General features: G+C 46.1%; 1 protein-coding gene across 3 annotated transcripts in view; it reads right to left on the reverse strand.

Moving 5' to 3' along the window:
* Positions 1–24,068, reverse strand: part of LOC129816618 (serine/threonine-protein phosphatase 6 regulatory ankyrin repeat subunit B-like) — a 61,702-nt gene that overhangs the window by 4,712 nt on the left and 32,922 nt on the right. For all 3 annotated transcript variants that reach the window (XM_055871325.1, XM_055871326.1, XM_055871327.1), the window contains exons 12-26: positions 23,371–23,434; positions 22,989–23,057; positions 17,391–17,531; positions 15,631–15,696; positions 13,240–13,351; positions 12,981–13,052; positions 7,965–8,166; positions 6,546–6,633; positions 6,163–6,280; positions 5,706–5,925; positions 5,143–5,230; positions 3,495–3,578; positions 3,115–3,343; positions 2,812–2,894; positions 2,558–2,649 (exon numbers count right to left, since the gene is read on the reverse strand). In XM_055871325.1, coding sequence (XP_055727300.1) covers positions 2,558–2,649; positions 2,812–2,894; positions 3,115–3,343; positions 3,495–3,578; positions 5,143–5,230; positions 5,706–5,925; positions 6,163–6,280; positions 6,546–6,633; positions 7,965–8,166; positions 12,981–13,052; positions 13,240–13,351; positions 15,631–15,696; positions 17,391–17,531; positions 22,989–23,057; positions 23,371–23,434 — 1,728 coding nt within the window. The remainder of the gene's footprint in view (positions 1–2,557; positions 2,650–2,811; positions 2,895–3,114; positions 3,344–3,494; positions 3,579–5,142; positions 5,231–5,705; positions 5,926–6,162; positions 6,281–6,545; positions 6,634–7,964; positions 8,167–12,980; positions 13,053–13,239; positions 13,352–15,630; positions 15,697–17,390; positions 17,532–22,988; positions 23,058–23,370; positions 23,435–24,068) is intronic.

A 24,068-nucleotide genomic window follows, 5' to 3' on the forward strand; every position in this document is an offset into this window, starting at 1 on the left:
CAGCTCAGACACCAGACAGTACCCAGCCAGCCCAGATACAAGACAGTACCCAGCCAGCCCAGATACCAGACAGTACCCAGCCAGCCCAGATACCAGACAGTACCCAGCCAGCTCAGACACCAGACAGTACCCAGCCAGCCCAGATACCAGACAGTACCCAGCCAGCCCAGATACCAGACAGTACCCAGCCAGCTCAGACACCAGACAGTACCCAGCCAGCCCAGACACCAGACAGTACACAGCCAGCCCAGACACCAGTCATACCCAGCCAGCTCAGACACCAGACAGTACCCAGCCAGCCCAGACACCAGACAGTACACAGCCAGCCCAGACACCAGCCATACCCAGCCAGCTCAGACACCAGACAGTACCCAGCCAGCCCAGACACCAGACAGTACACAGCCAGCCCAGACACCAGTCATACCCAGCCAGCCCAGACACCAGACAGTACCCAGCCAGCCCAGACACCAGACAGTACCCAGCCAGCCCAGACACCAGTCATACCCAGCCAGCCCGGACACCAGACAGTTCACAGCCAGCCCAGATACCAGACAGTACACAGCCAGCCCAGACAGTACACAGCCAGCCCAGATACCAGACAGTACACAGCCAGCCCAGACACCAGACAGTACCCAGCCAGCCCAGACACCAGACAGTACCCAGCCAGCTCAGACACCAGACAGTACCCAGCCAGCCCAGAGAGTACACAGCCAGCCCAGACACCAGTCATACCCAGCCAGCCCAGACACCAGACAGTTCACAGCCAGCCCAGATACCAGACAGAACACAGCCAGCCCAGACAGTATACAGCCAGCCCAGATACCAGACAGTACACAGCCAGCCCAGACACCAGACAGTTCCCAGCCAGCCCAGACACTAGACAGTACACAGCCAGCCCAGATACCAGACAGTACCCAGCCAGCTCAGACACCAGACAGTACCCAGCCAGCCCAGACACCAGACAGTACACAGCCAGCCCAGACACCAGACATAACCAGCCAGCCCAGACACCAGACAGTACACAGCCAGCTCAGACACCAGACAGTACCCAGCCAGCCCAGACACCAGACAGTACACAGCCGGCCCAGACACCAGACAGTACACAGCCAGCCGAGACACCAGACATACCCAGCCAGCCCAGACACCAGACAGTACACAGCCAGCCCAGACACCAGACAGTACACAGCCAGCCGAGACACCAGACATACCCAGCCAGCCCAGATACCAGACAGTACCCAGCCAGCCCAGACACCAGACAGTACCCAGCCAGCCCAGACACCAGACAGTACACAACCAGCCCAGACACCAGACAGTACACAGCCAGCCCAGACACCAGACAGTACCCAGCCAGCCCAGACACCAGACAGTACACAGCCAGCCCAGACACCAGACAGTACACAGCCAGCCCAGATACCAGACAGTACCCAACCAGCTCAGATAACCAGACAGTACACAGCCAGCCCAGACACCAGACATACCCAGCCAGCCCAGACACCAGACAGTACCCAGCCAGCTCAGACACCAGACAGTACCCAGCCAGCCCAGACACCAGACAGTACACAGCCAGCCCAGACACCAGACAGTACACAACCAACCCAGACACCAGACAGTACTTAGCCAGCCCAGATACCAGACAGTACCCAGCCAGCCCAGATACCAGACAGTACCCAGCCAACTCAGACACCAGACAGTACACAACCAGCCCAGACACCAGACAGTACCTAGCCAGCCCAGACACCAGACAGTACACAGCCAGCCCAGACACCAGACAGTACACAACCAACCCAGATACCAGACAGTACACAACCAGCCCAGACACCAGACAGTACATAACCAGCCCAGACACCAGACAGTACACAACCAGCCCAGACACCAGACAGTACACAACCAACCCAGACACCAGACAGTACCTAGCCAGACACCAGACAGTACACAACCAGCCCAGACACCAGACAGTACACAACCAGCCCAGACACCAGACAGTACACAACCAGCCCAGACACCAGACAGTACACAACCAGCCCAGACACCAGACAGTACATAACCAGCCCAGACACCAGACAGTACACAACCAACCCAGACACCAGACAGTACCTAGCCAGACACCAGACAGTACATAACCAGCCCAGACACCAGACAGTACACAGGAATACAAACCTAAATCCCTGAACATAATGACAAGGGCCATTGAGTTTTTCCTAGTCAGGTGACAAGGGTCAGGAAAACGTCCCGGCCTTAATGACATTACTGGACAGGTGGGGCTGGGACAGATAGCTACAAACCAGGAAGCTGCATAGATACCTCTAGCCTACCAGAACCACAGACAGCTGTAACTAGCTACATAGACATGCTAACACCACAGACAGCTGATATAATAGCAGCATGCAGTTAGATCCCTTTAACACACTGGTACCGGTTCATGCCCAGACCAGGACGCGTTTTTCCCAAAAGTATCTTTAGGTTAAGTTCATCGGTAGAGCCATAGAATCCTATGGTTCTAAAATGAACTTAACCTTAAGATGCTTTTGGGAAACTGGGCCCAGACCTGTAGACCTACCGTTCTCATCCAACATCTGAACACTGGCCCCCCTGGACAGCAGCTCCTGGACAGCCTGCTTCAGACCGCTACGGGCCGCTAGGTGGAGGGGCCTGGCAGGGACAGACCAATCAGAAGGTTTGTGGTGGTTCTGTAGTGGGGAGGGGCTAAATCTAGATACTTATCTAGACACTTGCACCCCAGAAGTAAATCGATGTAGCTAGCTAGCGCACAGCTCTGAGATTAACCATGGCCTATCTCAGACGAACACTTACGTCTGCAGTGCTGCGTTGGTGGAAGCTATGAGCACAGTGTCCTTCAGCCTCTCCAGGATGAACAGAACACAGTCCTCCTTTCCCTGAGAGAGGAAGAGAAGGAAGAGAGTGAAGAGAGGAAAGAGGAAGAAAGGGAAGGAAGAGAGGAAAGAGAGGAAGGGAAGAAGAGAGGAAGATAGTGAGGCCAAATAAATGTTAAATTGTTTTCATATATAATACACTATTTGAAAATATGGAGTTTGAATGTGGTACAAATGTCATGTCAAAGAAATTGGGAGAGAAATACCCCTAGTGGACACTCACGCTACTGCAGGCCAGGTGGAGGGCGGTGTTACCATTCTGGTCCACCAACCTCAGGCTGGCGTTGGCACTGGTCAACAGCACCTCTACAGTCCCGACTCTTCCCTTCTCTGCAGCCATCATCAGCGCACTGCACCCTGATTGATCCACAGCATCCACAGGTGCATCATGGGCCAGAAGCAGCTGGACACAGTCCACATGACCAGAGAATGCTGCAGCATGGAGTGGAGTCCTGAGAGATGGATGGGGGAGGGATGTGTGAGGAGAGGAAAATAAACAGACGGAAGAATAGAGAAGAAAAAAAACATGGAAATGAGTGATTGAGAAATTGAGAACAGGCTGTGTGATATACAGCTGTCTGATGCAGGGATGTGATGACCTACCGATCCTTAGCGTCCTTACAGCTGGCCATGTCTGATCCCATGGCTTCCAGCAGTAGTGAGGCACAGGGTTCATGATCATTCACCCTGAGAACCAAAACAGAATGTAAACACTGAGATCCATGAGGCAAAACACAGTCAACACTGAGGTCTAATAGTCAACACAGGTCTAATAGTCAACACAGGGGTCTAAAAGTCAACACAGGGGTCTAATAATCAACACTGAGGACTAATAGTCAACACAGGGGTCTATGGGCAACGCTGAGGTATAATAGTCAACACAGGGGTCTATGGGAAACATGGAGGTCTATGGGCAACACTGAGGTCTAATAGTCAACACTGAGGTCTATGGGCAACACTGAGGTCTATGGGCAACACTGAGGTCTATAGCCAACACAGGTCTCATAGTCAACATTCAGCTTTAATAGTCAACACTGAGGTCTATGGGCAACACTGAGGTCTATGGGCAACACTGAGGTCTATAGCCAACACAGGTCTCATAGTCAACATTCAGCTCTAATAGTCAACACTGAGGTCTAATGGGCAACATTGAGGTTTATAGTCAACACTGAGGTCTATGGGCAACAATGAGGTCTATGGGCAACAATGAGGTCGGTCTATAGCCAACACTGAGGTCTATAGCCAACACTAGGGTCTCATAGTCAACATTCAGCTCTAATAGTCAACACTGAGGTCTAATAGTCAACACTGAGGTATAATAGCCAACACTGAGGTCTCATAGTCAACACTGAGGTCTATGGGCAACACAGAGGTCTATAGCCAACACAGAGGTCTATAGCCAACACAGAGGTCTATAGCCAACACAGAAGTCTATAGCCAACACTTAGGTCTCATAGTCAACATTCAGCTCTAATAGTCAACACTGAGGTCTAATAGTCAACACTGAAGTCTAATAGTCAACACTGAGGTCTAATAGTCAACACTGAGGTCTAATAGTCAACACAGGGGTCTATGGGAAACATGGAGGTCTATGGGAAACATGGAGGTCTATGGGCAACACTGAGGTCTAATAGTCAACACGGAGGTCTATGGGCAATGCTGAGGTCTATGGGCAACACTGAGGTCTAATAGTCAACACTGAGGTCTAATAGTCAACACTGAGGTCTAATAGTCAACACTTAGGTCTAATAGTCAACACTGAGGTCTAATAGTCAACACTGAGGTCTAATAGTCAACACTGAGGTCTATAGCCAACACTGAGGTCTAATAGTCAACACTGAGGTCTATGGGCAACACTGAGGTCTATAGCCAACACAGAGGTCTATAGCCAACACAGAGGTCTATAGCCAACACAGAGGTCTATAGCCAACACAGAGGTCTATAGTCAACATTCAGCTCTAATAGTCAACACTGAGGTCTATAGCCAACACTGAGGTCTATAGACAACACAGAGGTCTATAGACAACACAGAGGTCTATAGCCAACACAGAGGTCTATAGCCAACACTGAGGTCTATAGCCAACACTGAGGTCACATAGTCAACATTCAGCTCTAATAGTCAACACTGAGGTCTATAGCCAACACTGAGGTCTCATAGTCAACATTGAGGTCTATAGTCAACACTGAGGTCAATGGGTAACACTGTGCATTATATATTTGATCAATAAGGACAATAAATGTATAGACTTACACAGCACAGTGCAGGGGAGTGAAGGGGTTCCCATCAATACAGCGACAACCTTTCTGCTCCAGCAGTACCTCCACACAGCCCTCGTGACCTGGACACACAAAGAAGATCATTAGAAGATGCACACGTAAAAGTTATTCCACATGAAAGGTATTCCACATAAAAGGTATTCCACATAAAAGGTATTCCACATAAAAGATATTCCACATAAAAGATATTCCACATAAAAAATATTCCACATAAAAGATATTCCAAATAAAAGATATTCCACATAAAAGATATTCCACATAAAAGTTATGCATTGAGGCAAAATCCCTCAGGAACATTGAATGAGATTCAAACTACAAGGCAATGGTTTGAGGCAGGACTGCAGTAGGGTGGTTTAGTAACTGACCATAGTAGCAGGCCCAGTGCAGTTGGGTGGTTTAGTAACTGACCATTGTAGCAGGCCCAGTGCAGTAGGTTGGTTTAGTAACTGACCATTGTAGCAGGCCCAGTGCAGTAGGTTGGTTTAGTAACTGACCATTGTAGCAGGCCCAGTGCAGTAGGTTGGTTTAGTAACTGACCATTGTAGCAGGCCCAGTGCAGGGGGGTGAACCCCTGGTGGTCTCGGAGGGGGGGTGTGGGCAGTTCAGAACAGGCCATACTCAGCAGCTCAGCGAGCCAGGATGCGTGGCCCTTCGCTGCAGCCAGATGGAGGGCTGTTCGGCCCCTGGAGTCCCCCAGCAACACAGAGGCCTCCTGCTCCAACAGACACTGAACACACTCCTCCTGACCACACAGCAACTGGGAGAAGGGGAGGAAGAGAGGAGTGAGAGAGAGAGGGAAGGGAACAAAGAGAGAGACAGAGTTCACCGTTAAACTTTTAGACTGGACAAAGAGATCCCGTTCTTACAAGCTCCTCAGAATTCAGTACAATCACAGTCATGTGAAGTCACAGACATTTACAGCCATACAAACACAAACACACGCGCGCACATGCACGCACATACATGTACAGTAAATACACACGCACACACCCACCCCCAAGTGCAGGGCGGTCAGGCCATGGTTGTCTGCTGTATCTACAGCCGCCTCTCTCTCCAGCAGCAGAGACACAACGTCCACATGTCCCCCTGCCACCGCAAGCATCAGAGGAGTCCTGACAGGGACAGAGAGGGGACAGTCACAGCAGGACAAACGGATCGGTAGACACATCCCCATTCCCAACCCCTAGCCCCACCTACTAGTATTACAAGGCTAGATAGAGTGTTTGCCATGTTGCTTACATCCATCCAATCACATCTGAAAAGACTGGATAGGTATAAGAAATAGGGCCACCTTTCTACCTTGCCTATCAGAGAGAAAGGTGAGAGCAAGACATTACCATTTTATTTATACCCATCCCTATAGATCAGTAAACTCACTGTCCCTGAGAGTCTGTAGTGTCCACCAGGTCTGCACTATCCTGGTCGTCCAGAAGGAGGCGGACACACGACGTATGACCATTCATCACTGAGGACAGAGAAGGAGAGAGATGAGAACAAGAGAAACAGACAGGCAGAGACAGAGACAGAGAGACAGAAAGATAGAGACAGATGGAGAAACAGACAAAGAAAAAGACAGAAAGACAGCAAGACAGAGACAGACACAGAGAGAGAGTATTCACAAAATGGGACAAACACCAAATTGAGACTGCATGCAGAATTCTGCAAAAATATCCTCTGTGTACAATGTAGAACCGATAACCGCTAATTATCAAAATCCAGAAAAGAGCCGTTAAATTCTACAACCACCTAAAAGGAAGTGATTCCCAAACCTTCCATAACAAAGCCATCACCTACAAAGAGATGAAACTGGAGAAGAGTCCCCTAAGCAACTGGTCCTGGGGCTCTGTTCACAAACATAAACAGACCCCACAGAGACCCTGGACAGTAACACAATTAGACCCAACCAAATCATGAGAAAACAAAAAGATAATTACTTGACACATTGGAAAGAATTAACAAAACTGAGCAAACTAGAATGATATTTGGCCCTAAACAGAGAGTACACAGTGGCAGAATACCTGACCACTGTGACTGACCCAAACTTAAGGAAAGCTTTGACTATGTACAGACTCAGTGAGCATAGCCTTGTTATTGAGATAGGCCGCCGTAGGCAGACCTGGCTCTCAAGAGAAGACAGGCTATGTGCACACTGCCCACAAAATGAGGTGGAAACTGAGCTGCACTTCCTAACCTCCGGCCAAATGTATGACCATATTAGAGACACATATTTCCCTCAGATTACACAGACCCACAAAGAATTTGAAAACAAACACGATTTTGATAAACTCCCATGTCTACTGGGTGAAATACCACAGTGTGCATTACAGCAGCAAGATGTGTGACCTGTTGCCACAAGAAAAGGTCAACCATTGAAGAACAAACACCATTGTAAATACAACCCATATGTATGCTTATCTTAATTATTTTAGAACTTTTGTGAGTGTAATGTTAACTGTTCATTTTTATTGTTTATTTTACTTTTGTATATTATCTACTTCACTTGCTTTGGCAATGTTAATATATGTTTCCCATGCCAATAAAGCCCCTTGAATTGAATTGAGAGAGAGACAGACAGAGAGACAGAAAAAAGAGAGAGAGCGACAGAGAGACAGAAAGAGACAGAAAAACAGAGACAGAGAGACAGAAAGACAGAGACAGAGAGACAGAAAGACACAAAGACAGAGAGACAGAAAGACAGAGAGAGATGGAAAGACGGAGAGGAAACTCAGTACAGAACTACTGCACACAGACCAATCAAAAGAGTACTTCAAATTCTCACACAGTGTTCTCCATTACCTGCTAGGTGTACCGGGGTGCGTCCCCTGTTGGTGTCCGTGGTGCGTGGCGAGGCCCCCTGGCTGAGAAGGGTGTGGACGCAGTCAGTGTGGCCCCTGAGGGACGCTAGGGCCAGGGGAGTACGACCAGCCTCGTCCCCCTGGTCTACCTCCCTCTCCCCTTGCAGCAACACCTCCAGAGCCTGTGCATGGCCGTGGTATGCCTGGGGGACAGGGAGACAAACACACACATTACACACATACCAGCTGTTGGCATTCAAAGACACTACGGTCTATGCAATGCATACTCTGTGTGTGTATGTGTGGTAATGTATATATGGTTGCCTTCCTCACTGGCCTACACACAACAGCCCATAATGCCAAAGTGGAATTATGTATTTCGAAATGAAAAGCTGAAATGTTATAGCAAGCCTAAATAAGTTCAGGAGTAAAAATGTGCTTAATAAGTTGCATTGACTCACTCTGTGTGCAATAATAGTGTTTAACATGATCTTTGAATGACTGCCTCATCTCTCTACCCCACACATATAATTATCTGTAAGGTCCCTCAGTCGAACAGTACATTTTAAACACAGATTCAACCACAAAGACCAGTGACGTTTTCCAATGCCTCGCAAAGAAGGACGGACACCTATTGGTAGATGAAAAACAAAAAAAGCAGACATTGAATATTCTTTTGAGCATGGTGAATTTATTAATTACAATTTGGAATGGTGAAGTTAAACATTACAATTTGGAATGGTGAAGTTATTAATTACAATTTGGATGGTGTATCAATACACCCAGTCACGACAAAGATACAGGTGTCCTTCCTAACTCAGTTGCTGGACAGGAAGGAAACCACACAGGGATTTCACCATGAGGCCAACGGTCACTTTAAAACAGTTACTGAGTTTAAAGGATGTGATAGGAGAAAACTGAAGACACTAACGATATTAACCTAAAAGACAGAGTGAAAAGATGGATGCCTGTACAGAATACAACTATTCCAAAACATACATCCTGTTTGCAATAAGGCACTAAAGTAAAACTGCAAAAAATGTGGCAAAGAAATGAACGTTATACTATGAATACAAAGTGTTATGTTGGGGCAAATCCAACACAACACGTCACTGAGTACCACTCTTCATATTTTGAAGCATGGTGGTGGCTGCATCATGTTATGAGTATGCTACTCCAGAAACAGAGCTAAGCGCAGGCAAAATCCTAGAGGAAAACTTGGTTCAGTCTGCTTTCCAGCAGACACCGGGAGGCAAATTCACCTTTCAGCAGGACAATAACCTAAAACACAAGGCCAAATATACACTGGAGTTGCTTACAAAGACAACATTGAATGTCCCTGAGTGTCCTAGTTAACGTTTTGACTTAAATTGGCTGGAAAATCTATGACAAGACTTGAAAATGGCTGTCTAGCAATTAACAACATCCAACTTGACAGAGCTTGAAAAAAAATGTAAATAATAATGTGGAAATATTGTACAATCTAGGTATGTGAAGCTTTTAGAGACTTACCCAGAAAGACTCACAGTTGTAATCGCTGCCAAAGGTGATTCTAATGTGTTTTGACTCAGGGGTGTGAATAGTTACAGTTCATTCGGGAAGTATTCGGACCCCTTGACTTTTTCCACATTTTGTTAGGTTACAGCCTTATTCTAAAATTGATTGAATTGTTTTTTTTTCTCCTCATCAATCTACACACAATACCCCATAATGACAAAGCAAAAACATTTAGCAAATGTCTAAAAAATAAAGAACTGAAATATCACATTCAAAAAGTATTCAGACCATTTACTCAAGACTTTGTTGAAGCACCTTTGGCAGCGATTACATCCTTGAGTCTTCTTGGGTATGACGTTACAAGCTTGGCACACCTGTATTTGGGGAGTTTCTCCCATTCTTCTCTGCAGATCATCTCAAGCTCTTCCAGGTTGGATGGGGAGCGTAGCTGGCACAGCTACAGTTGAAGTCGGAAGTTTACATACACCTTAGCCAAATACATTTAAACTCAGTATTTTCACAATTCCTGATATTTAATCCTAGTAAAAACCCCTGTCTTAGGTCAGTTAGGATCACCACTTTATTTTAAGAATGTGAAATGTCTGAATAATAGTAAAGAGAATGATTTATTTCAGCTTAATTTCTTTCATCACATTCCCAGTGGGTCAGAAGTTTACATACACTCAATTAGTATTTGGTAGCATTGCCTTTAAAATTGTTATAACTTGTGTCAAACGTGTCGGGTAGCCTTCCACAAGCTTCCCACAATAAGTTGGGTGCATTTTGGCCCATTTCTCCTGACAGAGCTGGTGTAACTGAGTCAGGTTTGTAGGCCTCCTTGCTCGCACACGCTTTTTCAGTTCTGCCCACAAAGTTTCTATGGGATTGAGGTCAGGGCGTTGTGATGGCCACTCCAATACCTTGACTTTGTTGTCCTTTGGAAGTATGCTTGGGGTCATTGTCCATTTGGAAGACCCATTTGCGACCAAGCTTTAACTTCCTGACTGATGTCTTGAGATGTTGCTTCAAAATATCCACATACTTTTCCTCCCTCATGATGGCATCTGTTTTGTGAAGTGCACCAGTCCCTCCTGCAGCAAAGCACCCCCACAACATGATGCTGCCACCCCCGTGCTTCACGGTTGGGATGGTGTTCTTCGGCTTGCAAGCCTCCCCCTTTTTCCTCCAAACATAACGATGGTCATTATGGCCAAACAGTTCTATTTTTGTTTCATCAGACCAGAGGACATTTCTCCAAAAAGTACGATCTTTGTCCCCATGTGCAGTTGTTGCAAACCGTAGTCTGGCTTTTTTTATGGCAGTTTTGGAGCAGTGGCTTCTTCCTTGCTGATCGGCCTTTCAGGTTATGTCGATATAGGACTTGTTTTACTGTGGATATAGATACTTTTGTACCTGTTTCCTCCAGCATCTTCACAAGGCCCTTTGCTGTTGTTCTGGGATTGATTTGCACTTTCGCACCAAAGTACGTTCATCTCTAGGAGACAGAACGCGTCTCCTTCCTGAGCGGTATGACGGCTGCGTGGTCCCATGGTGTTTATACTTGCATACTATTGTTTGTACAGATGAACGTGGTACCTTCAGGCATTTGGGAATTGCTCCCAAGGATGAGGTCTTGGCTGATTTCATTTGATTTTCCCATGATGTCAAGCAAAGGCACTGAGTTTGAAGGTAGGCCTTGAAATACATCCACAGGTATATCTCCAATTGACTCAAATTATGTCAATTAGCCTATCAGAAGCTTCTAAAGCCATGACATAATTTTCTGGAATTTTACAAACTGTTTAAAGGCACAGTCAACTTAGTGCATGTAAACGTCTGACCCACTGGAATTGTGATACAGTGAATTATAAGTGAAATAATCTGTCTTTAAACAATTGTTGGAAAAATTACATGCACAAAGTATCGTGGTTTTAATACCATTATTCTGTCCTTTGTTCTGTTTCCTTCCTGTGTACACAGTTAGTATTATTTATTATTTCCTCTCTCATTTAACTTAACTTCCCAAATAACAAACATACACACCTATACACAAACTGAAATTGGAAAGTGCACTCCTCATTGAGGCCAACGCATCAAATCTCTTCTGAACATTTATCTTGGGAACCGACTTGCCAAGTCCTAACCGACTTGCCAAAACCATAGTTTGTTAACAAGAAATTTGTGGAGTGGTTGAAAAATGAGTTTTAATGACTCCAACCTAAGTGTATGTAAACTTTCGACTTCAACTGTATTTTCAGGTCTCTCCAGAGATGTTTGATTGTGTTCAAGTCTGGGCTCTGGCTGGGCCACTCAAGGACATTTAGAGACTTGTCCCAAAGCCAATCCTGAGTTGTCTTGGCTGTGTGCTTAGGGTCGTTGTCCAGTTGGAAGATGAACCTTCGCCCCAGTCTGAGGTCCTGATCACTCTGGAGCAGGTTTTCATCAAGGATCTCTTTGTACTTTTCTCCATTCATCTTTCCATCTTGTCTCCCAGTCCCCGCCACTAAAAACATCCCCACAGCATGATGCTGCCACCACCATGCTTCACCGTAGGGATGGTGCCAGGTTTCTTCCAGATATGACGTTTGGCAATCAGGCTAAAGAGTTCAATCTTGGTGTCATCAGACCAGAGAATCTTGTTTCTCATGGTCTGAGTCCTTTAGGTGCCTTTTGGCAAACTCCAAGCTGGCTGTCATGTGCCTTTTACTGAGGGAGTGGCTTCTGTCTGTCCACTCTACCATAAAGGTCTGATTGTTGGAGTTCTGCAGAGATGGTTGTCCTTCTGGAAGGTTCTCCCATCTCTACAGAGGAACTCAGGAGCACTGTCAGAGTGACCATTGGGTTCTTGGTCACCTCTCCGACCAAGGCCCCTCTCCCCGACTGCTCAGTTTGGCCGGGCGGCCAGCTCTAAGAAGAGTCTTGGTGGTTCCAAACTTCCTCCATTTAAGAATGATGGAGGCCACTGTGTTCTTGGGGACTTTCAATGCTTCAGAAACGTGTTGGTACGTGTTGGTACTGTTTTTGCTTTGTCATTATGGGGCATTGTGTGTAAATTGATGAAGAAAAAAATGTATGTTATCAATTTTAGAATAAGGCTGTAACGTAACAAAATGTGGAAAAAGGGAAGGGGTCTGAATACTTTCCGAATGCATTGTATGTAAATTAGATATTTCTGTATTTCATATTCAATAAATTTGCTAAAAAAAAGAAATACATATTTACATTTAGTCATTATGTGTAGATAGGTGAGATTTTATTTTATCCATTTTGAATTCAGGCTGTAACACAACAAAATGTGGAATAAGTCAAGGGGTATGAATACTTTCTGAAGACACTGTACATGATAACACTAGTTATCTGTTTTTTCTGACCACGTGCCATGACCATAAAAACTATAGGTTTTTCCTGCTCAGGTCACAAGCTCACCCAATTATAATGCATGGCAGTGTATGTGATTATGCATGGCTAGAGTGGATATATAATAATGCATGGCTAGAGTGGATATGTGATAATGACTCACAGCGAGGTGCAGGGGGCTCCTGGCACCCAGAAAGTCTGGGTCCTCCTGGTGACTCTCGTCTCTGTCCAACAGCTAAAACCACAACCACAGATTACATCAAAACAAATCATTTCAATTCCATAAGTGGAATTTGTGAGCTGTTTGTATTTATGGTATCTTGTGAAATTGAAGTTGAAGTTTTACACACAGATACATTGTTGACCAGCATGTAGCATTGAAATTGTAGCATAAGTGTGTGTATGAGCGTGCATGTACTCACCAGCTCCAGGCAGTGTCTGTGGCCATAGGCTGCAGCATAGTGGACAGGACTGTAGCCCTGCTTATCCTTCAGAGAGGCAGTAGCACCACTTTGCAAAAGGAATTCTAGACATCTATTACAAAAACATACAATATCGTCAGACACAAACACTTCAATATGTTCTTAAAAGGTTAAAAGCCTCAGACAGAGAGGATATGAGAGAGAGAAATATATGTTTTATAGACATACCAACATGTTTCAAGCAGACCACCATAGTCCCTGTGCCCAAGAACACAAAGGTAACCTGCCTAAATGACTACAGACCCGTAGCACTCACGTCCGTAGCCATGAAGTGCTTTGAAAGGTTGGTAATGGCTCACATCAACACCATTATCCCAGAAACCCTAGACCCACTCCAATTTTCATTCTGCCCAAACAGATCCACAGATGATGCAATCTCTATCTATTGCACTCCACACTTCCCTTTCCCACCTGGACAAAAGGAACACCTACGAGAGAATGCTATTTATTGACTACAGCTCAGCGTTCAACACCATAGTACTCTCAAAGCTCATCACTAAGCTAAGGATCCTGGGACTAAACACCTCCCTCTGCAACTGGATCCTGGACTTCCTGACGGGCCGCCCCCAGGTGGTGAGGGTAGGTAGCAACACATCTGCCACGCTGATCCTCAACACTGGAGCTCCCCAGGGGTGCGTGCTAGGTCCACTCCTGTACTCCCTGTTCACCCACGACTGCATGGCCATGCACGACTCCAACACCATCATTAAGTTTGCAGACGACACAACAGTGGTAGGCCTGATCACCGACAACGACGAGACAGCCTATAGGGAGGAGGTCAGAGACCTGGCCGGGTGGTGCCAGAATAACAACCTATCCCTCAACGTAACCAAGACTAAGGAGATGATTGTGGACTACAGGAAAAGGAGGACTGAGCGCGCCCCCATTCTCATTGACGGGGCTGTAGTGGAGCAGGTTGAGAGCTTCAAGTTCCTTGGTGTCCACATCAACAACAAACTAGAATGGTTCTAACACACCAAGACAGTCGTGAAGAGGGCACAACAAAGCCTATTCCCCCTCAGGAAACAAAAAAGATTTTGCATGGGTCCTGAGATCCTCAGAATATTCTACAGCTGCAACATCGAGAGCATCCTGACTGGTTGCATCACTGCCTGGTACGGCAATTGCTCGGCCTCTGACCGCAAGGCACTACAGAGGGTAGTGCGTACGGCCCCGTACATCACTGGGGCAAAGCTGCCTGCCATCCAGGACCTCTACACCAGGCAGTGTCAGAGGAAGGCCTTAAAAATTGTCAAAGACCCCAGCCACCCCAGTCATAGACTGTTCTCTCTACTACCGCATGGCAAGCGGTACCGGAGTGCCAAGTCTAGGACAAAAAGGCTTCTCAACAGTTTTTACCCCCAAGCCATAAGACTCCTGAACAGGTAATCAAATGGCTACCCGGACCATTTGCATTGTGTGCCCCCCCAACCCCCCCCACCCCTCTTTTAACGCTGCTGCTACTCTCTGTTTATCATATATGCATAGTCACTTTAACTATACATTCATGTACATACTACCTTAATTGGGCCGGCCGACCAACCAGTGCTCCCGCACATTGGCTAACCGGGCTATCTGCATTGTGTCCCAGCCACCACCCGCCAACCCCTCTTTTACGCTACTGCTACTCTCTGTTCATCATATATGCATAGTCACTTTAACCATATCTACATGTACATACTACCTCAATTGGTCCGACCAACCAGTGCTCCCGCACGTTGGCTAACCGGGCTATCTGCATTGTGTCCCACCCACCACCCGCCAACCCCTCTTTTACGCTACTGCTACTCTCTGTTCATCATATATGCATAGTCACTTTAACCATATCTACATGTACATACTACCTCAATCAGCCTGACTAACCGGTGTCTGTATGTAGCCTCACTACTTTTATAGCCTCGCTACTGTATATAGTCTGTCTTTTTACTGTTGTTTTATTTCTTTACTTACCCATTGCTCACTTAATACATTTTTTGCACTATTGGTTAGAGTCTGTAAGTAAGCATTTCACTGTAAGGTGAATACCTGTTGTATTCGGCGCACGTGACTTATAAACTTTGATTTGATTTGACATAGGCAATGGTTATTCCAACAAGATGAGCAAGAGAGACAATGACAGAAGATATTGTCGGTCTGAACTGGTCTGTGTGCACAGAATAGAGAAAGAGAGAGAGAAAGAGTGAGAGAAAGAGAGAGAGAGAAAGAGAGAGACTTTCTCAAACAGTCAGAACCATAGGCACGGCTTGCACTGAGCCATAATCTGTGCTGACTGACTACATGTATGCCCAGATAGAGGCAGTAATACTTATAGAAATAAAAGAGTATACTCACAGCGCAGCCTCCTTCTCCTTCTCTGCTTGCACCCCTTCACTCTCTGGCTCCAGAGCCTGACGTCGCCTTCACAACACAAGACACACAACAGAGAACGATTAAGAAATCCTCAATGGGGGCCCCAGGGAAACCCTCCCCAAACCCTTTCCATCTGATTATTCATGGGGGTATTCAGGGTCATCTAGCGTCTCCAGCAGTGCTTCTCTGAATATACTGGAATGGAACCAATCAGAGGTGTGAACACTGAACAGTCTGCTGCCGAACATCCAGACACCTATTCAACCGGCACCTCAGAATTACCTCAGGTATCCATGGAAACAGGGAGTTCCTTGATTGTCTAGCTTCCGGAGATGGTCACCACCATAGAATTAGGAATTAGAATAACATTCCATTGAAACAGTGCAGTCCATCCACAGCCAGACACTGGCTGAAATCACTTGATGGTAATTAAGTTGGAAATGCAACAACTACTGGATTTGCATCATATAATAGCACTCACAGCTTTCCAAGAAAACACAACATTTTGACAGTTATGGTCAGTTTACATATATTTTAGAGGCTATTTATACAGAAAATGTGTATAAAACCCATATAAACTGTATTTATAATTATGTGACAATATTTTAGATCAGGTCATCTATAAGTCTTTACTAGGTAAAGCTCCTCCTTATCTCAGCTCACTGGTCACCATAGCAACACCCACCCGTAGCACGTGCTCCAGCAGGTATATTTCACTGGTCATCCCCAAAGCCAACACCTGTTTTGGCCGCCGTTCCTTCTGCCAGTGACTGGAACGAACTACAAAAATCACTGAAGTTGGAGACTTATATCTCCCTCACTAACTTTAAGCGTCAGCTGTCAGAGCAGCTTACCGATCACTGCACCTGTACAATAGCTCATCTGTAAATAGCCCATCCAACCAACTACCTACATCATCCCCATATTTGATTTTGTTTTTCTGCTCTTTTGCACACCAGTATTTCTACTTGCACATCCTCATCTGCACATATATCACTCCAGTGTAAATTGATAAACGGTAATGACTTCGCCACTATTGGCCTATTTATTGCCTTACCTCCTTCATTTGCACACACTGTATACAGATTTTACTATTGTGTTATTGACTGTACTTTTGTTTATCTCATGTGTAACTCTGTGTTGTTGTTTTTGGTCGCACTGCTTTGCTTTATCTTGACCAGGTCGCAGTTGTAAATGAGAACTTGTTCTCAACTGGTCTACCTGGTTAAATAAAGGTGAAATAAATAATAATAATAATAATAATAATAATATATTCCTTTAGACTGGTTTGGATTTCTCCCTGACCAATATAGCTGCCATTTTCAACCCATTCTGGAATTTTGAAGGTTGAAGGGACTTAGCACCTATAACAATTTAACAGGATCTCTATGGTCACCACCAAAAACCACACAGCTAGTTTTACCTGGCCTCAGTGGCCTGACTGTCCGTTAGTCTTTTGCTTACATATTATAGATAGCAGCATATAGGAACCAGCTCAATATTGTAGTCTTTAACCTCTGACCGATAGCTGAATTTACATGCAGTTTATAATATTAAACTGTAACATGAGTCACAGCTCCTAATGGTATCATCAATGTATGGTCACTATGGGGCGAATCCTAACTTTCATTCAAGTAACATTTTCACTGAGTCTCCCATTTACATCAATGCATGACTATATCGGAATTGAAATCTTAAGTGGAAGTTAGGATTCGTTCCTAAGTCTGATCAGTGAAGATCACCTTCTGTCCAGGTCGGAAGCAGCAGCGTAGTGCAGAGCAGAGCGCCCCCACTGGTCAGTGGCATTAATGCAGGTCCCACACGACACCAGGGTCTCCAGGCACTGGTAGTGACGACTGGCTGCCGCATAGTGGAGAGAGGTCCTGGAGAGGGAGAGACACACAGAGAGAAACACACACACAGAAGGACAGTGTTATACGCTAGCACATTGAGATGAGTCACACACACTTACTGGAGCCCCAAAAAATGAAGAAGAGTAGATTAGAGGGTAGCTAGGCAACAACACCTCCACTATGCTGATCCTCAACACAGAGGGTAGCTAGGCAACAACACCTCCACTATGCTGATCCTCAACACAGAGGGTAGCTAGGCAACAACACCTCCACTGTGCTGATCCTCAACACAGAGGGTAGACAACAACACCTCCACTATGCTGATCCTCAACACAGAGGGTAGCTAGGCAACAACACCTCTACTACGCTGATCCTCAACACAGAGGGTAGCTAGGCAACAACACCTCCTCAATGCTGATTCTCAACACAGAGGGTAGCTAGGCAACAACACCTCCACTATGCTGATCCTCAACACAGAGGGTAGCTAGGCAACAACACCTCTACTGTGCTGATCCTCAACACAGAGGGTAGCTAGGCAACAACACCTCTACTGTGCTGATCCTCAACACAGAGGGTAGGCAACAACACCTCTACTATGCTGATCCTCAACACAGAGGGTAGACAACAATACCTCTACTATGCTGATCCTCAACACAGAGGGTAGACAACAACACCTCTACTATGCTGATCCTCAACACAGAGGGTAGACAACAACACCTCTACTATGCTGATCCTCAACACAGAGGGTAGACAACAATACCTCTACTACGCTGATCCTCAACACAGAGGGTAGCTAGGCAACAACACCTCCACTATGCTGATCCTCAACACAGAGGGTAGCTAGACAACAACACCTCCACATGCTGATCCTCAACACAGAGGGTAGCTAGGCAACAACACCTCCACTATGCTGATCCTCAACACAGAGGGTAGCTAGGTAACAACACCTCCACTACGCTGATCCTCAACACAGAGGGTAGCTAGGCAACAACACCTCTACTATGCTGATCCTCAACACAGAGGGTAGCTAGACAACAACACCTCCACATGCTGATTCTCAACACAGAGGGTAGCTAGGCAACAACACCTCCACTATGCTGATCCTCAACACAGAGGGTAGCTAGGCAACAACACCTCCACTATGTTAATCCTCAACACAGAGGGTAGCTAGACAACAACACCTCCACATGCTGATCCTCAACACAGAGGGTAGCTAGACAACAACACCTCCACATGCTGATCCTCAACACAGAGGGTAGCTAGGCAACAACACCTCCACTACGCTGATCCTCAACACAGAGGGTAGCTAGGCAACAACACCTCCACATGCTGATCCTCAACACAGAAGGTAGCTAGGCAACAACACCTCCACTACGCTGATCCTCAACACAGAGGGTAGACAACAACACCTCCACTATGCTGATCCTCAACACAGAGGGTAGCTAGGCAACAACACCTCCACTATGCTGATCCTCAACACAGAGGGTAGCTAGGCAACAACACCTCCACTGTGCTGATCCTCAACACAGAGGGTAGCTAATCAACAACACCTCCACTATGCTGATCCTCAACACAGAGGGTAGACAACAACACCTCCACATGCTGATCCTCAACACAGAGGGTAGCTAGGCAACAACACCTCTACTATGCTGATCCTCAACACAGAGGGTAGCTAGGCAACAACACCTCTACTATGCTGATCCTCAACACAGAGGGTAGACAACAACACCTCCACTATGCTGATCCTCAACACAGAGGGTAGCTAGGCAACAACACCTCCACTATGCTGATCCTCAACACAGAGGGTAGGCAACAACACCTCTACTATGCTGATCCTCAACACAGAGGGTAGGCAACAACACCTCCACTATGCTGATCCTCAACACAGAGGGTAGCTAGGCAACAACACCTCCACTATGCTGATCCTCAACACAGAGGGTAGGCAACAACACCTCCACTGTGCTGATCCTCAACACAGAGGGTAGCTAGGCAACAACACCTCCACTATGCTGATCCTCAACACAGAGGGTAGCTAGACAACAACACCTCTACTATGCTGATCCTCAACACAGAGGGTAGACAACAACACCTCCACTATGCTGATCCTCAACACTGAGGGTAGCTAGGCAACAACACCTCTACTATGCTAATCCTCAACACAGAGGGTAGCTAGGCAACAACACCTCCACTATGCTGATTCTCAACACAGAGGGTAGACAACAACACCTCCACATGCTGATCCTCAACACAGAGGGTAGCTAGGCAACAACACCTCCACTATGCTGATCCTCAACACAGAGGGTAGGCAACAATACCTCTACTATGCTGATCCTCAACACAGAGGGTAGCTAGGCAACAACACCTCCACTATGCTGATCCTCAACACAGAGGGTAGCTAGGCAACAACACCTCCACTATGCTGATCCTCAACACAGAGGGTAGACAACAACACCTCCACTGTGCTGATCCTCAACACAGAGGGTAGCTAGGCAACAACACCTCCACTACGCTGATCCTCAACACAGAGGGTAGCTAGGCAACAACACCTCCACTACGCTGATCCTCAACACAGAGGGTAGCTAGGCAACAACACCTCCACTATGTTAATCCTCAACACAGAGGGTAGCTAGGCAACAACACCTCCACTATGCTGATCCTCAACACAGAGGGTAGACAACAACACCTCCACTATGCTGAAATCATCCCACCACACCGACACCGTGGTGAAGAAGGCACAACCGCCGTCTTAGGGCATTCCCCCTAAGAACCTCAGGAACTTCAACAGATGAACCATTGAGAGCATTCTGTCAGGCTGTATCACTGCATGGTACAACAACTGTATCGCCCTCAACCGCATGGCACTCCAGAGGGAGACGTGGTCAGCCCAACGCATCACTGGGGCCACGCTGCCTGCCCTCCAGGGCATTTACAGAACTGTGTCAAAGGAAGGTCAAGAAGATCATTAAGAACCTCAGCCACCCGAGCCACAGTCTGTTCCCTCTGCTACCATCTAACAGACAGAGACAGTACAGGTGCATCAAAGCTGGGACCGAGAGACTGAGAAACAGCTTCTATCCCCAGACCATCAGACTGTTAAACAGCTTCTATCCCCAGACCATCAGACTGTTAAACAGCTTCTATCCCCAGACCATCAGACTGTTAAACAGCTTCTATCCCCAGACCATCAGACTGTTAAACAGCTTCTATCCCCAGACCATCAGACTGTTAAACAGCTTCTATCCCCAGACCATCAGACTGTTAAACAGCTTCTATCCCCAGACCATCAGACTGTTAAACAGCTTCTATCCCCAGACCATCAGACTGTTAAACAGCTTCTATCCCCAGACCATCAGACTGTTAAACAGCTTCTATCCCCAGACCATCAGACTGTTAAACCGTTTCTATCCCCAGACCATCAGACTGTTTGACAGCCATCACTAGCCGGCTACCTGGCCGGTACTCAGGCCTGCACATTGAGACTAATGCCCCATGCATATTAAGTATTAATGGGGGGGTGAAATCAATAGTTAAATATTGCAATATTATTTTGAACGATATTATATCGTACTTTGACTCCAAGCATCTCCGGTATTTCTCATCCTACAGCTTGTTCTCCATCTTCTTTTTAAATAGTGAGTCAATGTTTTCAGTACTTTTATTTCCATGAATGATCAAATTGTGTTTTTATTATGGCTCTCTCTCGTCTCTCTGCAGCAGACATAGAGTGAGCAATATGTTTGGAACATCAAATCGCAAATAAAATCCTTGTATCGAATCGCAATATATATCGCATCGACACCTAAGTACAGTGATAATATCCTATCGCGAGGTCCCTGGCAATTCCCAGCCCTAATATAGAGCCATTGAACACTGGTCACCTCATATTCTGTTTATATACTGTTGTTTACTCACTGTGTATGTACACTGAGTATACAAAACATTAAAGATGCAGAAATCGTTCCGCCATTTCCTGGTTCCTACATTGTAATAGTTTGCATACTTTCAGTTTATGTGACAAAACAAGCAAGTGTATTTGTGAGAATCATTGTACCATCTAAACCGCTGTGAAATATGTTTTCCATAACCAACAGTAATGTTTTATCAGCTGTTTGAAGCTGGTGAACAAAACAGAAAAAAATTAAATGGGAAGCATTGAAATAGTGCACATAGAACAGATCTACCGCTTCTTAGACTTGCTTTCAATGAGAATGACAGATCTATTACTCCCTTTCTATATGAATTTGGTTGGGTCATCCAAAAAGTTACATCCACAGTGATTTGATATAGCAGCTTTAAGAACGCCTGCTCTTTCCATGACATAGACTGACCAGGTGAAAGATATGATCCTTTATTGAAATCCACTTCAATCAGTGTAGATGAAGGGGAGGAAACAGGTTAAAGAAGGATTTTTAAGCCTTGAGACAATCGAGACATGTTTGTGTCCCATTCAGAGCGTGACTGGGTAAACAAAATATTTAAGTGCCTTTGAACAGGATATGGTAGTAGGTGCCAGGCGCACCGGTTTGTGTCAAGAACTGCAACGCTGCTGGGTTTTTAACACTCAACAGTTTCCCGCATGTATCAAGAATGGTCCACCACCCAAAGGACATCCAGCCAACTTGACACAACTGTGGGAATCATTGGAGTCAACATGGGCCAGAATCCCTGTGGAACAATTTAGACACCTTGTAGATGTCACGAATTGAGGCTGTTCTGAGGGCAAAGGGGGGGGGGGGGGGGGGTGCAACTCAATATTAGTATGATGAAATACTGATATAGTGTCTATACACAGCACATATTTATATTCTGCATTCTCACACATGCTCACTAATATATCTACTTTGATTGTTTAGATTTCTTCTATGATGTGTGTATTTGCGAGACATTCTAATGTTCTGTTGGAGCTAGTAACAGCGAGACATTCTAATGTTCTGTTGGAGCTAGTAACAGCGAGACATTCTAATGTTCTGTTGGAGCTAGTAACAGCGAGACATTCTAATGTTCTGTTGGAGCTAGTAACAGCGAGACATTCTAATGTTCTGTTGGAGCTAGTAACAGCGAGACATTCTAATGTTCTGTTGGAGCTAGTAACAGCGAGACATTCTAATGTTCTGTTGGAGCTAGTAACAGCGAGACATTCTAATGTTCTGTTGGAGCTAGTAACAGCGAGACATTCTAATGTTCTGTTGGAGCTAGTAACATAAGCATTTCACTGCACTTGCCATAGCACCTGCTCATCTGTGTACGCGACCAATAAACTTTGATTTGATCAAATGTTGAGTCAAAGTTGAGGGGAAATTGCTCTGGTCAAACAAACACACCTACATAGGAACTGGAGAGAGGAACTCCTTGTTTCATTTAGTTCCCAGTTAGAACCAGCTATCAACATCATCTATACACATCACTTCACCGTCCCACTAAGGCCCTGTTCATCTGCCCTTACTTCAGACCTGTCCACCCTTCTAACTGTCCTCTAAGAGAACTCACCTGCCACACTTGTCCCTCCGGTTGTGGTCCCCACCGCTGCTCAGAAGCAACTTCACACACTCCACATTACTGCAGAACGAGACAGGGGGAGAGGGAGCAGTTTTAGAATCATGACAAATTGTGTTTTGAAGAGTGCAGTGCCAGAAAGAGAAATTCATAGACACCAACAGACGACAGACACCTGATGAAGCCCTTCTGACAGAAATGTTGAAATAAACTACACAGGAGCATACAAAACAGTGTGTGGGTATTTCTCTTACTTTCATCAGGCACACACACACACACACACACACACACACACACACACACACACACACACACACACACACACACACACACACACACACACACACACACCCCCTCCGGCGCGAGAGAGACTCACCCTCCGGCGGCGGCAGCGTGCAGGCAGGTCCTCCCCAGTGCATCAGGGGTGTCGATCTGGAAGCCTGCAGACAGGGCCGAGAACGAGGGGACGTTACTGAGGGAACACATTACGCTATACATCCTTCCTACAGGGGCCGATGTATGCAGCGAGGGAGGGAGGGAGGCAACAGCCACATAGCAGGGAGGACAGTGAAAGAGAGAGGGAGAGACACAGGGGAAGTGGAGAATGAGTCCAGGGGTTACAAGGTGAGGTAATGTGAGAGACAGGCAGGCTAGAACACATGCTGAGACAGTTGAATGCTCTACTTCTATAAGTACTCTGAAAGCACACAAGACAGAGGAAGAGGAAAACACTGTAAGGCATGTTGTGAGTTAAAGAGTGTTCTATTTGTATCCCCATCACGCTGTCACACTTTGGCCCTATGCCTAGAACCGCAGTAAGCTGGGTCAAACCATTCCGGTCATTAAAGGGGGAGGATAAGGAGGAGTTAACAACCATGGATACTGAAGGCTATGAATATTGCCCTCAAACCACCCCTCTAATATAAATCACTCAGCATCAAAGACCTTCCTTTGTTGCTTTCCTACAGTAGAGGCCTCAAAACCCTCACAGAGCTCATTGCCCCCCCGGCCCTATGGGTCTGACCACAGTCAAGTGAAACTGTGCGGCTCCTATCAAACAGAGCATGAGACTTC

This window comes from Salvelinus fontinalis, chromosome 19 (genome assembly GCF_029448725.1).
Source record: "Salvelinus fontinalis isolate EN_2023a chromosome 19, ASM2944872v1, whole genome shotgun sequence".
Classification (NCBI taxonomy): Eukaryota; Metazoa; Chordata; class Actinopteri; order Salmoniformes; family Salmonidae; genus Salvelinus; species Salvelinus fontinalis.